Here is a 17616-nt window from a genome sequence, read left to right on the forward strand (position 1 = left end):
TGTCTCTCCTCAGCACCATACACTGTCCAAGGCTGATGAACAGAGTACACACACCACTGATAATTACTATCATCAAGCAATTATTCTTCTGTGTCACAGCTATTTGGAGGTTTTTCTTTTATCACAGGCAAGAAAAGGCAAATGAGGTTGCTGTTGCTTGTAGCAAACACTGAGGTTCAGGAAAAAAAGAGTCAGTTCTTAGTCCCTGATAGTCCGGCTCAGTGGTTCAGTGGTTTTTGTAACTGCCCTTTATGAAAACTATTTATGTATTTCCAAGGCACACATTTAGATGTATGTCTATGAAAGATCAATATAATTTATCTTAAACTGAGAGACTCTTATGTTGCACATAAAAATAATAAAAATATTAATGAATACTTTGATTTTAAGATTTATCACGACAGGAATGGTAATTTTATGAACTGAACAGGAAAAGGAGGAGACGTAAATGTGATGAAGAGTCTAAGAGACAGATGGGACACAATAAGACCTGGACATGTGAGAAAACAGGGGTAGTCTGGTAACATGAACGATATACAGTCAATGAAGAGATGATCGGTGGATTGTGTGAGTGTAAGTGGCGTCACACTGACCTCGTAAGACACCGAGCCGGGTGGTGGCAGTGATCTCTCCTGCCGAGTTCGAGGCGTGACATTCATAAATGGCTTCGTCTCTGGGAGTCCTCAGAGGCTGAATCCTCAGGACAGAACCGGACCCATCATCAAACTCGATAACCTATAAACACAGATAAACCTATAAACTTATATAGAAACTGCATCACTGTTCTAAAAATATGTAATAAGTTGTAAACACAGGCCATTGGTGTTTGCGTGATTCTAATTTGAAACATTTTCAACGTACAGCTAACAAGTTGGACTCACATAAATCCTGCTGTTTCTAGTTCTCATCTTTAATGTAGTTTGCAGTTATATTCATTCAACCTTTATTTATACGAGAAAACATTTTCTGAGAAAACTTCTGAAGTCCTTTTAGCAGTTCTCGGTAGTGCATTAAAACGGGTATGGAGTAGCATGAGTCAAGCACTCCTCCTAAGAAACTTTTCAAAGTAAATATGCAAGGCTATTACTTGTACAGTTACTATTTTCTTCTCGTCTTATTATTAATGTTAGATTTGATAAAAATAATAGGAGGTGCATTCCAAACTGCTTTCACACAGGTTTATTACGCACATTTAATTGATCTGGATTCTAAAATCTGGTAAAGTTTCCAACCTACATCCATTAACCATGAATCCCACAACTAGTCCTGCCCAACAGGGCCACGGTGAAGAACACACAGTAGCCTGAGCTCATATATTTTTGGATTAAAGATAAACTACTTCCTTCAAGTGGTTCAATCACAAACAGGAAGCCAAAGAGATGAACTAAAACCTGCGAGGAAACTCAACTTATTAAAGTGGGTGAGCATCCTGGGCTCAAGGTGAAAGCCACTCAGCAGGACCGAGACTGATTCACCATCTCCTCCGTATGAGAGGGACTCGTGATGATGGGGAAATAAATCAAAGGTCAGAGCCTTCGGGGAATTAATAAAGCTGATCATAGAAACTGTAGCATCATCGGACCTATGAAAGAGTTCCAGCTGATAGCAGTTCACACACTTGTCTAAAAAGGTACACTATTGGTTTTAAATCGCTGCAGAAATATCAATTTAACTAAAGTCAAACATGGCTCTCAATGCTCAGTTAAATTATACTTGCTATTAAAAAAGGTACAACTAAAGGCTTAGTGCAAATATTAACCATTATTGATCTTGTTCATGTGTTGACACACTCAGTGAGCAGGGATTTATCAGGGTCATAGTTAATATTGACTTGGTGTTTGTTCTTTAATTTAATGTCTTTGGGTCAATCTGGACTTTAGTTAAACTCCTGCAAATAAGGTCTGTTCGATAACGTTTGTTACTTTCCTTTTTATGTTTTAAAATCTGTTTCCTTCTGAATATTTTTTTTCCTGCTTTTTTGCCGCGCCTGGTCCAGACTGGTAAATGTTACACCTGAATACATTTACAGTAGTATCTCACTGGGCTGCGACTGTTGGCAACTCGTTGCCCAACGGCTTTGGAGAGAGAGTCTCCAAGATGTCTCATGATATTCCCAGGTGTTCTCAATTTTCTTGAAGAATCTTCCAGTCACGACAAACGAAGTAAAAACAGAACTTCAAGTAAAATTCAAAGCAACAGCTCAGATAGGATCAGTTATGCTTGACATAAAGTATTCTGTAAAAACCTCTTAACGTTGGACACTAACCCAAAGTCACTATTTTTTCCCCCCTTCGACAGGGAAGTGAGGAGTAGAGCAGAAAACAAAAAAGTGTTTTCTGGACACGTGCCATACCTCAAATCTTTGGTTGCTGACTTTTTTGCCTTTTTTATTCCATACGATCTTGGGCTGTGGATCCCCCGTGGCCTGGCACACGAAGGAGGCCACTCCTCCCTGCACTCCAGTTTGGTCCTCCGGGGTCCGGGTGAATCTGGGTGGTGCTGCGGGGAAAGGAACATTCAGAGGTAAAGGACCACATTAATGCTCATTTAACATCGAATAAAAACCAAACTGACATACGACTTTACACATGCAATTTTCAGTAAGTTTGTTTTTGTACCTTTATTTTAACTACAGCTTGCATATTTTTTGTCATATGCCACTTTTCACTTTTAACTAGCCTTTTGTAATGTTTATCTCTTCTTAGCAACATTTTTGCTATTCTCTTGCTTTTAACTATGCTTTTCTTAACAAAGTCCATGCTCAATAATCCAGGTATATAATACAACATTTTTCAGTCAGGTCATCTGGACAGTTTCTGTTTTTTGTGCTGAAACGTTTCACCTTCCATCCAGAAGACTTCATCAGTAAAGGAAGCACACAAAACAAAACTGATTCTTCCTCCAACAGCTTACTCCAAAGTGGAACAAACCAGTTATGTTGGTGCTAAGATGGTCTCTTTGTCACGCCCCCTCCTCCATTGCCGGCCTTCTTCCTTGTTGACAGTCGTGTCAAACTGGTTGAAAACAACCAAGTCCATGCTCAATAATCCAGGTATACAATCCAACATTTTTCAGTCAGGTCATCTGGATAGTTTCTTGTTTTTTTTGTGCTGAAACGTTTCGCCTTCAATCTGGAAGGCTTCATCAGGGGGAAGAATCAGTTTTGTGTTGTGTGTTTCCTTGACTGATGAAGCCTTCTGGATCGAAGGTGAAACGTTTCAGCACAAAAAAAAAAAAAAAGAAACTATCCAGATGACCTGAATGAAAAAATGTTGGATATGCTTTTCATATTTTTAGGAAGACTTTTGCTACGTTTAGCTTTTAGCTGGCCTCTAGCAACTTTTAACTATTAGCTACAATTTTGCTATATATAGGTAGCCTTTTGAAACGTTCAGCTTTTAGCTAGCTTTTAGCTAGTAATTTACTGCATTTGGGCAGTTTTATTCATTCAACCTTTATTTATACATGTTAGTTTCATTGAGCCTCAAGGACTCATTTACAAGAGAGACCTGTTGTAGCCGGACTTTTGCGACTGTTGTTAGGCAGTGTGGTGTTTTTAGTGTTTTGTTCATTTATGCAAATATTTCAGATGATATGAAGTGTGTTTTTGTGGAAAAGTTCAGAAATGTTTAACTTTTACCTTTGTTGAGCACACTTTGAGCAATATCTTATGGAGAACTAAAGCTTAATTTTGATCAAACTAATGAGCTAAAGGCTAGTCTGACGAGAGCCAAGACCATTGTGGATTGTTGTCATCTTAAAACAAACTCCAATCTAAAAAAACTCTATATATTTTCACACAGAATGAACATTTTTTTTCTACTAAGACTCATTACATCATCAATTTTAGAGTACCTAGATATCGTGAAAGATTATAACATTCTTGGAGGAAGCGCTACAGTAAGCTGCTAATGCTATTTATGCTGGATAAAACAGACATCTTTGTAAATACCTGTGTAATACAAAACAGACAGTGATGTAATGGTTTATCACGATAAAATTTTAATGGCGGCATTGTAATTTGTAAGTGTAAAGCTCTTTTAAGGTGTCAATATTCCACTTTGGTCTTAACCTCTCTCATACGTTCTCATTAACTTAGCTGTTGAATCGTTAATCTGGTCCAATTTAAACTCTTTCTTTGGAATGAGGGCTAACAAAGATCTACAAAAGGTAAGATTTTACTATTACTGTTCATACCTTTTCCACATAACACCAGTTCAAATACCAGGACTATCCCTTTAAGACTAGAACATTCATATGTCACAGGTAAACCACACGTCGTACAGAAACACTTTTTGTTTCTTGTGCATGTCTTTGACACTTTAAACAAAAATGTGTCGGTCTTGACGAATAGTAATGTTTTTAGCCGGTGTGTCACACACCCTGGAGTATTTGTACACCTACAGCACATCTGAGTTTAGACATGCAGGTGGGTGGCATTGTGTCAGTGTGTGTCTTCTTTCCTGTACGTGTGTGCACACTCCATCATGCTTTCTCTCTGTCCTGTACCGTCCAAAGAGGCTTAATATTTCTGTGCCATAAAGGGTTTATAAAGACTTACTTCTGACATGACCACTAAAGCCCCTCGTTTTGAGGACGCCAACAATATCATAACCCCAGCCTCTGCTGGATTGTGACATCACAACATCAAAAAGATTCGACACGTCAGTCACGGCACGTCACCACCAGCTCGTCTAATGGCATTCCAGCCAAACCAGAAAATCCCTACTTAGGGGCTTACCGCCAGCCGCCCTGACAAAGGGAGAGAAATTGCTTTTTGCTGTTTTAAAAGGAGAGAGGGAGAAAAGGGAAGCTGTTCAGAGCAGCAGAGAAACAGAAAGAGTGTTGAAAGAGTGAGCAGAAAAGAGCAGAGAAGATGGAGAAGGATGAAGGAGGGGGTGAGACAGAGCAAGCGTGGAACAGATGTGGAGATGTGAGGCTGAACAGTAACGCAGATCAAAACGGTCACGTCTTAACGTGTATTTAGCTTCATGTGGGTTTTAAAAACATAAAACTGCGTCTTTATTTGTGCAACAAGGTGTGTTTGTGTGCATCTAGGTCAAGTTAGTGTTCATTCATTAAAAAAACCCATAAAAAATACCTAGCACTTATAAAAAAGAACTGCATTTCATGAGCATATATAGTGATCTTCTAGAGCTCAGGCATATGTGTTAGGTAGATTCTCAACTACTATCACACCAAAGTCATATTCAAATCCAACTAGCATCTGTGAAATTGAATATGTCATAACCATTTTTATTGGCTAAGGTTGATTGGTTATGGCAGCCATCTTGAAGCAGATTGAATCCAAATTTAAGAAGTTGTAAATGTAAATCTGATAAATATTTACTGAGAGTTTCATTAAAGTCTGTCCAGTGGTTTATGACATACCTAGTAACAAAAGCAGGTAGTTGCATGTTTACTTTTGATTAAAAAAAAAAAAAAAAGATTAATAAGCTTATTTTCAGGTAGGATACAAGACAACCTGTAATGAATGAATGAATGAATGAATGAATTAACGTGGAAACCAATTACTGTAGTTAAATGTTTAGTTCTCATTCATTTGTAAAGTTTTAGCTTAAATCAGTTATCAAACAAAAAATCCATAGCCAAGTTTCTAAAATGGAAAGTAAGAACTCACACATCTGTTTTCTGCACCATAAAAATATTTACCTAAATGTGTATAGATGATGTTTATATTTTCGTAAGTCGCCATGGTAACATTTTAATACTAGCTACTAAAGGCAAAGGTGGAGCCTTGGTTTTTAGGCCTTTATATGTGTGTCATCATGTGTTTATTTGTCTGTATCATTAACAAATACTTCAAAAAGCCAGAGATTGAAAAGTAACAAAACTTTCAGAAAGTAATCGTTCACAACTGATCTTTGGAATCGGCTCCAAATTAAGATGGCCACCACAGCTACTCAACAATAGTCAACACAAAAGTGCTCATAACTCAGTCAAGTTAACAAAGAAAACTTTCATTTAGCTGCTTCCTTTTTCAGGGGTCACCACAGCGAGCGAGCTCCCATCAAAGATATGGCAGGTGTTTTATGCCTTTCCTGACACAACCTGAGCTCAAACCCACAACCTACATATTACAAGACCCTGGCACTAACTACTGAGCTGCCTTAATCAAGTAAAAATTTGATGTGGTAGTAGCTGAGAGTCATGTTCAACACACTTTCTGAGAGTGACATCCCACAGTTTTACATGAGGTTGATCAAAACATTATGTCCAAGGTTTGACCAAAATAGCTCCAACTTTATATTTCATCCTAAAAGACCTTAGGCTAAAACTCTGGCATGGAAGGACGCAGGAATTCTGTCTTCTTTCGAGGATTGCTAGTGGTTGGGATGGGGTAGAGACGGGGCAGCCGATTTAGGACCTAAAAGTCCCAGGTTTGACCCCCAGCCATTCTCACATGTGGTGTCTGAGCAAGACACCTAATCCCTAACTGCTCCCCAGGTGCCTACATAGCAGCCCACTGCTCCACCTGGGTGTATCTCAGGTGTGATGGGTTAAATGCAGAGAACTCATTTTGCCGTTGTATGGGACCATACGATGACGACAACACATAACACTTTATTTTACTAAGCCTTCAGTTTTTTTCTTGTGTTTTTAACAGTTTTGTCTCACAATGCTTAACTGACTGTGCAGAAAAACCAACCCCAAACAAAACGCTGAAAGCTTTGATAAGTTCGATATGTCACCATGTACACAGCCTTCACATGCATGCCGTTACAGCGTGAGTGTGTGTGCTCGGGAAGACAGAAAGGCTGAGAGAGAAGAAAAAGGATGAGGAGAGGGGGAATCTCTCTCCTAATCCTTTTACTAATCTCTCCCCCCACAAAACAAATGAAAGTGTAAAGCCAGCAGAGCCATGCTAACAGCTTCACCAGATCTTTCAATTGCTTTTTTTTTTTTTTTATCTCCCCCATTTTCTTTATCTGTCCAGCTCCTTCATACATCCCCTGTTTGGTTCTCTGTGTCTTCCAGTGTGTCCCCTCCATCTCTGTAACTCTGCTAATTGTTTGCTGCTAAAGAACTTCTTCCTCCTGCTTTGCAGCTGCTCTCCTTGCTCCCTCTTTCCACCTCCTCCTTGTTCCCCCATCTCCTCCTTCCATCTCTGGGGTGTTACATAAGTCATCCTGTCACACCAGCTGACTTTATGGAGGGGGATGTGGGTGGAGAGAGTGGAGTTCAACCTCCACACTTCCCCTCTTCTCTTAACATCTTTCCTCAGCCCTTCTGCTTTCCCTCGTCTTCACGATGCCCCCCCCCCCCCCATTTTCATCTCTTCTCCCACTGTCTCCTCTGAACTAATCCTCTCGGTTCTTCTTCTGCTTTTCTCATTTATTCCCTCTAGATTTCTTTACAGTTTGCTGTGATGATCAGACATTTTTTGATTGTGTTGCTTTGGTAGGATTAAGAGCTGGCATTTGGGCCAAAGGACAGAAGGCTGATGATAAGAAAAAAAAAATACAACTATCAAATCTTTGTAGATGTTTAAAGGATAAGAACCATTTTACAGTAATAAATAAATAAAATAGAAAGGCGTACCATTCACTGAAGAAATGTCTGTTATGCTTAAGTTTGTAATCAAGCTCATCTTATGTCAAGATAAAGTTGTAGCTGTTTTGGTCAAAAGTAAAAAAATAACGTTATGCAAAACCGTAAAATGTCAGGCTCAGAGTAAGTTTAGTGAATAACTGCTACTACCACAAATGACAAATTTCAGCTCAAAACCAGTATAATTGTCTGAGTTATAGTCATTTTTGTGTTGGCTACTGTTAATTAGTTGTGGTGGTCATGGAAAAGATGGACTTCAAACAGTAGTCAGTTGAAGGTGATACAATTTTTTGTTAAAACCTATCTTGTGGTTAATGAGATATTTTGCTAACAAACAAGTGGGCTTAACAGCTACTGCTAACATTTTAAGCAAAAATCTCACACAGCAAGTAGCACTGAAAGTATGTGCTGTGAATGAAGCTCAGATCTAATTACACCAAATTTGAGAAAAGTATCTGGGAAATTGTAAAGTTCAAGCTACTTTTGTGATTTTTAACATGAGCTAGCTGTGGTGGCCATCTTAAATTAGATTGATTCCACAAGCCATTCACTTGTAAATGAGCATCCATTGATTTGACAGTTTCATCTGTCCACTTACTCACAAGATGTTTTCCTAACAGCCAAAGTTTATGGCAAACTGTTGAAGGCAACATCTTAAACAAATGTCTTACACAAACTGTTAGCACTCAGGATATGTGTTAGGGATCAAACTCAGCTACTACCACACTACATTTTAGGCCAGTATCTGTAAACATTTTACATCATCACAGACATTTCGCCTTTAGGAGCCTTTAAATGTGCGATAATGAAACAGCTGTTTCACGTTGGAAGATAATTTGTAGCATCCACATTTGCAGCTTTATGTCACCCCAAAGCCTCTGACTTTTCCTTAAAGATGGTTTAAGACTTAAGTGAGAAACCAGAGGTCTATGGAGAGAGATTTCGATGGAATTGTACAGTATCAGTCTTTTTCTTGGTACGTCTGCATGTGTGTTGAGGGGTGTTTGGAAAGGAGGGTGGCCTACATAAACGTCATTATGATCTGATCTACTCAACAGATGGCAGGGATTACACAGGCAGCTCCCATCGCAACACAACTTTCGAGTTAATGTCCAAAGATGTGTGACAGACCATGTACATACGGCCTTTCCTCTATATATCAAAAAGAAACTAAGCTTGTGCATTTGGACAGCACTGTAAGACATTTTGACAGCTAAAAACTGGATATGTGTCCTAAATGTTTCTTTATCAAGTTTGTAATAATATTTTCTTAAAGCAAACTGCTGATGGACAAATGGGAGCACTAGAAAAGACAACAGCAAGACTAAAACAAAGCTAATGGCTGGAGGAGACCTCAGGGACAAGCTGTTGCTGCCAGATGGTGTCTGAACCGAGAGGGACACTCAAGAGAAGTCAAGTTTGTAAGAACAGATGCTGGCACAAACCCTAGGGAGAAGGATTTATATATACGGTGTGGCAAGACTTGGGATATGAATCTCCGACTGGCAGGTTCTGGCTTTAGCAGGGGAAGTCTATAGGAACAAAAAAGTGGCAGGTGTAGATCACTAAGGAAATCCATCATATAGATCTTATTGTTCCACATTGATCTAACAGAGCACTTTCCTCTTAGACTGCAGGTTTACTTGTGGTTCCTAGAGTTTCCAAAAGCAGAATGTGAGGAAGATCTTTCAGTTATCAGGCTTCTCTCTTGTGGAACCAACTTCCAGTTTCTGTCCGTAAGGTTGACACATTGTCCATTTTTAAGATTAAGCTTAAGTCTTTTTTTTAATATACTGTAAATCCTATAGTTAGGGTGGGCTTGAGTTTCCTGAGCTGTCCCTTAGTTATGCTGCTATAGGCTTAGACTGCTGGAGGACAAACTGACCACATTTCTTCACAATGCTACTGTCTTTACTGACTCTGCTCAACCTGTTTTGTATTTGTAATTCTTTCTATCCTTAACAAGTGTTTTTGTCTTTCAGGTACACCTGCACCAACATCTGGACCTGCCATTCTGTGTTCGTTTGTCTCTCCTTCCTGTCCTCTCAAACCCAGCTGGTTGAAGCAGATGTCCGGTTGTCCTGAGCCTGGTTCTGCTGGAGGTTTGAATTGAAATGAAAGCCCATCCACACTACTCTACGAGTTTATAAAGTTGTTTTTATTCTTTTATTTTCTGTGTAGGCATCTCCAATATACACTCAAACTAAGTCCTTGGTAAGAGGAACAACAAATAAAAACAAAACAGATATTCAATAAAATGCTTTCCAAATAGCAGACCTAAAACAAAAAAAATCTGGTGGATTTGTGTGGACAAGGAATCATGTATAGTGATTTTCGAAATAAAAACTTTGGTGCTGTCTACATGGGAACAGTTTTTGTGAACACAAAAATGATTTTTTCATGTTTCAGACATGCGTCAACACATAAACAGTGTTTAAACAACTCTAAAACAGAATTTAAAAAACAGTTTTTGAGTAAAAATAATATTTAAATGCCACTTTTGCATTTTTGTGTAGACGGGCAAAATGCCACCTTTTAAAAACAATGATGTCATAGCCCTGCCTCTGATCCAACCTCCAACCCAAGGGCATCTCCCCTCTCTGTGTTTACATTTTGCACTCAGTGTACAAGCTTTATATGCAAGGTCCACGCCTTGTTTCCTGTTTTTGGTGGGTTTTTTTAATCAGCATTACAGTGCCACATATAGGCATGGCATATTTACTACGCTTTGTGCTGATTTTAGTATTTTTGTGTGGGTGAATACATTTCTAGAAAAAATACTGTGTTCAAAAAGTTTTTTAAAATTTTTTTAATTTTTAGAAACAACAAACCAAACAAAAAACGGACAAATTGTATTTCTGTTTGGACAAGGCCATAACAGTCTTTTCTCTTCACATCCTATGTGGGTCTGTCACATTTTCTTATAATCTTGTTGCAGTCAAATTTGATCATGTGTTAAAATAAATAATAATGAAGAGGACATTTCAAACAGTATAGTAAAATAAACAGCTTTAGAGTATCTTTGACCAAAGTAATAATATTTTTCTCTGTATTTTAATGTGTCATTATTGTGGCTGTATCCTGTATTCTTAAACATAGTAGCTGAAGGTATGATTTGAGCTGCCAAATGTTAAGCCATCACTTTTTTTTTTTTAGATTTTGCAAATATCAAAATAACAAAGAAGAAACCCAAGATGAGCTTTTACAAGAAAAACAAATCAAAACACCGGCTTCAGGTAAAAACTGATTGATTCATGAAGCTTGACCTTCAGAGGCAAGTGGTGATAATTATAAACCTTTCTGATCAAATATACATCATGCACATTGTATCTGGACCTCTTCTTACATACTATAATAATACATAATTCTCTGTTTCTCATGTTTCTTAACCTGAATATATTTTTAGAATTTTTGTGAATTTACGTGGATGAATGAATTAATTAAATAAATTAAAAAAATAATCTGATGTGTGTTTTAATGTTGTGGTTCTTCTTTGCTGAGTTAAAAAGCACTTTAAAATTCAGCGTTGTTACAGATGACGTCCTAATTGAGAGCTGAATTAGAAATTTCACACAAGTTTAGGAAAGAAGCAGCAGATCTTACCAGACGCGTCACAGTGAGCCCGGAGAGCAGGTGGGCATATGGCCAGAACCATAACTTAAAATGCATTACCATCAAACCGACACATTTAGAGGAAATTAAAAGCAATAAAATTGGACTGCTGCACCTAATAAACACAGAAGGCTATCAGCCCTGTGCAGAACACACACATTAATTAGAAAACATTTGGCAAAAAGGGCTGTTGCAGCACAAAAAATGAAATAAAACACAAAGAAATGGGCTAACATGGGCTGTTTTTCAAGCTTCATAAAGATTAAGTGTCAATCTGAACTGCAGATCAATAAATGAGTGAGATACTTTAAAACCACTTTTTTTTTTTTTTAATTAAAGAGCACTCTTTGATCCTGAATGTCTCACTGCACAGTGGAATTTAAAATCTACAATTTTCAGGACAAAACTGCAGCTGCTGTCCCCATGTATCAATGTGACATTATTACTATGACGACACACGGATGCAACTGCGAAGGATAAAATGTGCTTTTGTTGCCCTTAGTAATGCATGTCCAATTAGAGCAACAATCAGCATGGTAGCCGCGGGGTCCGGCTAGTGCCGAGTTAATCAGGGTTAATTTGCTAGGAACACAAGGGGAGGAATTAATCAAACCAGATCTTCTTTTGTGCACACATCATTAGAAACACATGAGTGGTCCACTTGGTGCACAACTTTACTGGGTCAGAGCTGGCTTCCCATGAAGATGAACAGAGGCTTCTTCTCAGCGCTGGTCTCAGGGCATTAGTTACACACCAGTGCTCAGGCTACGCTCGAGCTAAGCTAACGCTATCCAGGCCTATTCACAAGCGACTGCATCTGCTAAGCTAATGCTAAGCCAAGGTCATCACATTTCGTTACTCACAGCTGAGTGTGCAGCTTTGCAATAGCTAGTGATAGCAACAGTCCTGTGGATGCAGACACTGAGGATCCTCAGCAGCAGAACTTAATTCTACGTTCCCTCTAATGGAATGAGTCCCTCTTAGCTTAGCCTCCCACACAGTTTCAGTTTAATATATGAATGTAACAGACATTATGACGAGTTAAAGGGTTATAAACAATGACCTGCTGTTAGTAAATTAACTATAATTGTCCCAGTTGAGAGTTTCTATGGCCTCTCTGAGAGCTAATGTAAAAAGTACTCTGTTTAACTAGTAAAAATTGGAAATAAATTATTCTGGTAGCACATGCTTTATGGTTTTTATGTATATGTTAGTGTGGTCCATTTCTGTCCCCTTTCGAAAAGACTTTCCCACTGATGCACAGTTCATAAAAAAAGGCTGTTAATCATTTAAAGTGGTATTTAAATATGCCACTTTAGTCAACACATAATTACAGAGCTGGCATTTTTAGAGTTAAAAACTATAGATATATTTATTCTAAGTTAAATCAATTTGTTAACTGAGCGCTAGTTACAATTTTGTTTTTTATTTCTTATCCTGATGAAGAGTTTATTGTTTTATTTACAGTCTCAAATATTCCTGTAACAAACCCCATTTTTTTTTACGTGTCATGCTTGTTTAGCAGTGTTAACCTACTGCATTCACTTTCAGCATGAACTTCTGAGGCCTTATGATTTAAATGTACGACGACTGAGGCCTCTGAACTGAACACAGTTGACAAAATGTCTCATGAATCACTGCATACAATTGAATGAAACGCTCAAGTTTCAAGTATAAATGTTGGTCTAGACAAAGTGAGAAATGGACAAAGTAACATGAAACAAATTCTGTATTTGTGAACTGATATTTTGAAGCTTACAATTAGACATTCCACCGGTTTGATAGTTTAAAATTACTTGCAAGCCAGCAGTAGATCTGCTGAAAAACAGCTTTGCTCTGAAGAACTCTCACCTTTATCATCTGTTTAATCATAAATGAGATCATTCTATACTTTATAGTCCTTTAATAGAAGCATAAAACAAACAGTTTAGATTAATGATAGTCACATTCCAACTTCCAACACACACTTCTATAAATTTAATTTTTTTTTCAACCATCTTGAGAACTTTAAAAAATAATCCATGTCAGCTGTTTTTAATCCAAACATCAAAGCTCATCTGTTAAAAACTGTCTTTATACTGTTTTTATGTTATGGCCTATTGGTTGGTTAAGTGCAAACAAACGACATGTTGCCAAACTAGTAGAAATATATATATTTTTAAATTGTTTGTGCTTTCACAATGAACCTTCCTTAGCCGTGCATTGCCGTTGCTCAAGCCCTGCAGAAGCCTCTGGACTAGTAAAATCCTGCATTTTTAATTTCCCCCAGAAAAAAGGAGCAGTTCTACAAACAATGGCTAAAAATGGCTTTTTATTATTTCCCCCTTCAAAACTTTATGAGTAAAATAAAATAAAAACAAATTTCAATGAAATAATAAAAGCTATAAAAAAAATGTAAGCTTCGTGTGAGAATATGTCACATTATAGAGTACATAAAAATGACTCTAGACTTTAATTTATGCTTTTGAAATAAACTTAAACTGAGCTGATGGGCTGCTCCAGTATGTGGCATTGCTGTGAAATATAACGCTCAACTGCATAATAAAAAGAAAGTAACTTGAATTTATGAGATAATCTAAGATCCAGCACTGGAGGCCTCTTGATTGTTCCAACACATGATGAAAGTCTAACAAAGTTAAGTCAGGTCCTCCGGGTGGTTTCTTTTTGTTGAAAAGTTTCGTCTTTCATCAGAAGACTTCATCAGTCCGAGGAACCACAACAAACTCAGTCTTATAAATAGTACCTTCACATAGTGGGTCGTGCTCAGATGGTTTCTGGAGTCCTCCCTCTCCCCCACTGACTCGTTTGAGGCAGTCATGGCCAAAGTGGTTCAAAATATTCTGATTCATGCTCAATAATCCAGGTAGAAATATCTAACAAAGTTAAGTCAGTTCCTCTGGACGGAGGACCTGGACCTGACCCGTCCAGAGGACCTGACTTAACTTTGTTGGATTTTTCTGCCTGGATTATTGAGCATGAATCAAGATACATGATGGAAGTCATCATGCACTTCCATCATGACCTAAACTGCTGACATGTTGACATTATGTGCCAAGGTTTCAGCTTTGTCTTCGCCGTCTTAGTGACTGAAGCAACATCAGTCAATCAGAGGGACAACACCACAATCTACCCAAGAAAACAGCTCTGACTCTGTCATGAGTCTCAGGTCAGAAATCTTTAACCTTCCCATCCCTATTTGTTAATTTCATCCCAGGGGAACATCACACCACCTCATCCATCAGCAACAAGACATGGACCTTACATAACTCTACATGCTTAGCTCGGTCTAATCTCATCTGCACTAAGCACTACACATGCTTCCCTGCATGTACACATTAAACAGACATGTTTTAACAAAGTTATAGATACAAGCTCCAATAAACACAAACTCTTCTAGAGACTTGGACTCTTGGCAAGGCATAGTTTGCAATTTTAGGGAAAGCAAACATGCTATCAACTGTGGGATTCTTCTTGTGCCAAAAAAAAAGGATCTGGTTTTGGTGTTTTTGACAACGTTGTAGCCTTCTTGTATTTTGTGTTGCACCCATCAGAACATATTGCATTGAACTCACACTAGCATCAAGCTAATACATAGTATTATGCATACAATTTAATACAACATACATATTTAGTTTCATTAACAATTTAACTTGTTGTCAATAGCTTTGTTACAGTCGAAGTACTGTTGACACTAAGGAAGGAGATTAACCGATTTGTACACAGATGCACATTCACCATGTGACTGAATTGGTAGAGCTACAGTGAACTGGTGCAGATTTGGGATTAAATCTGTATATAATCTATTATGTCTTTGTACCAATAAAATCCAATCTCTTTAGTGATAAAACAAAGAGCCTACAAGTCGGTTCATTTCTAAAGCAATCCACTATATATTTAAAAAGCTAAACAAAAATATATTTGTCTAAAAATAACAGATTCACTCTTAATTTTAAAAAATGCTTCTTCTGGCTGTAGTCCCGACTGTTTAGGGATATTATTTTCTTATTAGTGACACCTACTGGTCAAGACAAGAACTGCAGCAGCATCAGCATAAACAGCAACAATCATGTGCTTCACCCCGATCATGTGGATCAACTATTTGATGAAGATTAATTAAACTTATTTTTTAAATTATTTATAATGTAGAGAAAGCATTTTGTGGCACAATGCTGAGTTACTGAAAGAGTGTTAAACACATTTGCAGCTAGCATTTTTTTTGTAATTTTGTACTCTGCTTTACTTTGTGTACGTTTTTTCAGTCGTGAGTGAGGTTTTAATGAAAGTTTTAGTGGTGTAACGGTACATGTGGGTGTATTGAACTGTTTTGGCATGGCATGTTTGGTTCGGTCCACGTACGTACCATTTCAGTTATTTTTTTCATTCATTAAATTTTATTAACAAGAGACTATGTGCCGTAGAACTAAAGTTCCTAAACGTGTTTCATCAGGGCGGTATAAATTGTTGTATAGTCTTGCAGCACGTGTAGCATTAGCAGCATAGCAGGCAATGAACAGAGCTTTAAGACCCTTTCATCTCATTGCGGTCTCCTGTTTGGGTACATTATGGCTTTCTTGTTAAAACTCAATGGTGGGGAAAGACAAATAGACAAATCCAAAGCTGTGTGTCGACGTTGTTTCATGGAGATTGGAACTGCAGCAGGGAACACATCTAACTTGTTAACGCACTTGAAACGACATCATCTGAATGTGAACGTCTCTTCTACAAGAAAGAAAAGCAGCTTGGTGCAAAGACCAATAACAGCAGCATTTAAACAAACTTTATCAGGTAATCCAGATCGAGCATAAGCAATAGCACAAGAAGGAGTTTTTAAAGCTCTGGATCTACGTCCATTCTGTTGTTGATGCGCCGGTTTTAAGCATATGATTAAAGTTCTTGAGTCTCGCTGCCTACGACATCCCATCACGTCAACACTTCAGCCAAGAAGTTGTAGCAGCACTTTATGAAAAAGCTAAAACTGGTATCGTCAACAAGCCCTGGAGCCCAGATTAAAGCCCTGCCACATGATGAAGATGAGCCAGAGAGGATATTCAACCATCTTATAACAGAAATGATGACCGTGCAAGAAGAGGTAATGTTATTGTATTACAATATTATGATCTAATTAACTTTTTAAATTTGAAATTATCTTATGAAGTCTTTTTTTTTCATCTCTTTGTGTTATTTGCAGTCTGAGGATGTCACCAAGACAGCCTGCATCTTCTTCATCAGTAAGTTTTTTCAGTAAATTTGCTGCTTATTGTTCGGTTCTGACTGTTATTTTATTTATTAAGATTTTTATTATTGTTAGTATAGTTTATTTATTGTAAAGAGTGCTGTTTATTTAAAATATCATCCAAATGGGTCGCTTTTATTTATTTTAACGTATTGTTTACTTGGCATATTTTCAAAATAAACATTTTGTAAGTCTTTATTTTGGCCTTTTTTGTACCAAAAATTAATCGAACCGAGCCCTCCTTGAAACTGAACCAAACCGAAATGTGATCTTAGCATACTGTTACACCCCTAGAAAGTTTACTGTATTTTTTTTAACAAAACCAATTAGTGAAAAAACTTTCATAATGTAGTAAATCATTTGTTTCAATTAAATCATTCTGTTGCTTTGTTGTATTGAATTGCATTGAATTTTTATGTGTTGAATCAAGCTTATATTAAATCATATCACATTAAAAAGCTGTGTTGTAATGGTTTTGTTGGTCATGTGTCTTTAAAGAGTCAAATCACTGGCAATAATACTTTTTTTTGAGCCAGAAACCAAAGATCTGCAAGTTGACAGATGGACGGTCAATATGAACAGTAAACGTATGAAAACGTACATGGGTTTTCTGGCAGTAAATGACCCACATAATCATATTGTCACTGTGCATGATCAACCACATTTGAGATTCCAGCCAGCCCAAAGGCCAGGAAACGCTGGCAATATGGCTGAATGTTGACAGGTCACTCAGTCACCACACAAGCAAGGTCTATGTTTCAAATCACGCCTCATATGTCATGTATGAAAAGGTCACATTTTTAGTAAACAGAACCTGGAAATATGCTGCCTTTAAAGCACATAAATGATGTGATGCAAGCTGAAGGTAAAGAGTTTCAGATTACCAACTGCCTCCTGAGGCGGAACCCTAAACCACACTCGCCTGGTTGCAAAATGTACCGTCTGCTTGCTAAAGCACAGGGACTGCAATTCAGCAATACGTCCCCCTCTGTAAGCTTTTTTTGTTGTGTTGCATTGCAAATACAACAGGGTTTGTATTTCACTTGGAATTATTGTTACATGTAAGCTGTGCAGGGAAGGGTTTGCTGGTTTTTAGGGTAAACAAGGGTCAACAGAAAGAACCATGCATTGTTCCCCTTCACCCTGAATGATGCACCAAGACATGCAGTTTCTTGCACGGTGTGTCTCCCAGCATACAC

General features: G+C 37.8%; 1 protein-coding gene across 1 annotated transcript in view; it reads right to left on the reverse strand.

Annotated features, from left to right (window-relative positions):
- ptprdb (protein tyrosine phosphatase receptor type Db) overlaps positions 1-17616 on the reverse strand; it is a 165998-nt gene that overhangs the window by 95680 nt on the left and 52702 nt on the right. The window contains exons 3-4 of the mRNA XM_037674346.1: positions 2354-2499; positions 594-735 (exon numbers count right to left, since the gene is read on the reverse strand). Coding sequence (XP_037530274.1) covers positions 594-735; positions 2354-2499 — 288 coding nt within the window. The remainder of the gene's footprint in view (positions 1-593; positions 736-2353; positions 2500-17616) is intronic.

The sequence above is a fragment of the Nematolebias whitei genome, chromosome 3 (genome assembly GCF_014905685.2).
Source record: "Nematolebias whitei isolate Nwh7 chromosome 3, NemWhi1, whole genome shotgun sequence".
In the NCBI taxonomy this organism is placed as follows: domain Eukaryota; kingdom Metazoa; phylum Chordata; class Actinopteri; order Cyprinodontiformes; family Rivulidae; genus Nematolebias; species Nematolebias whitei.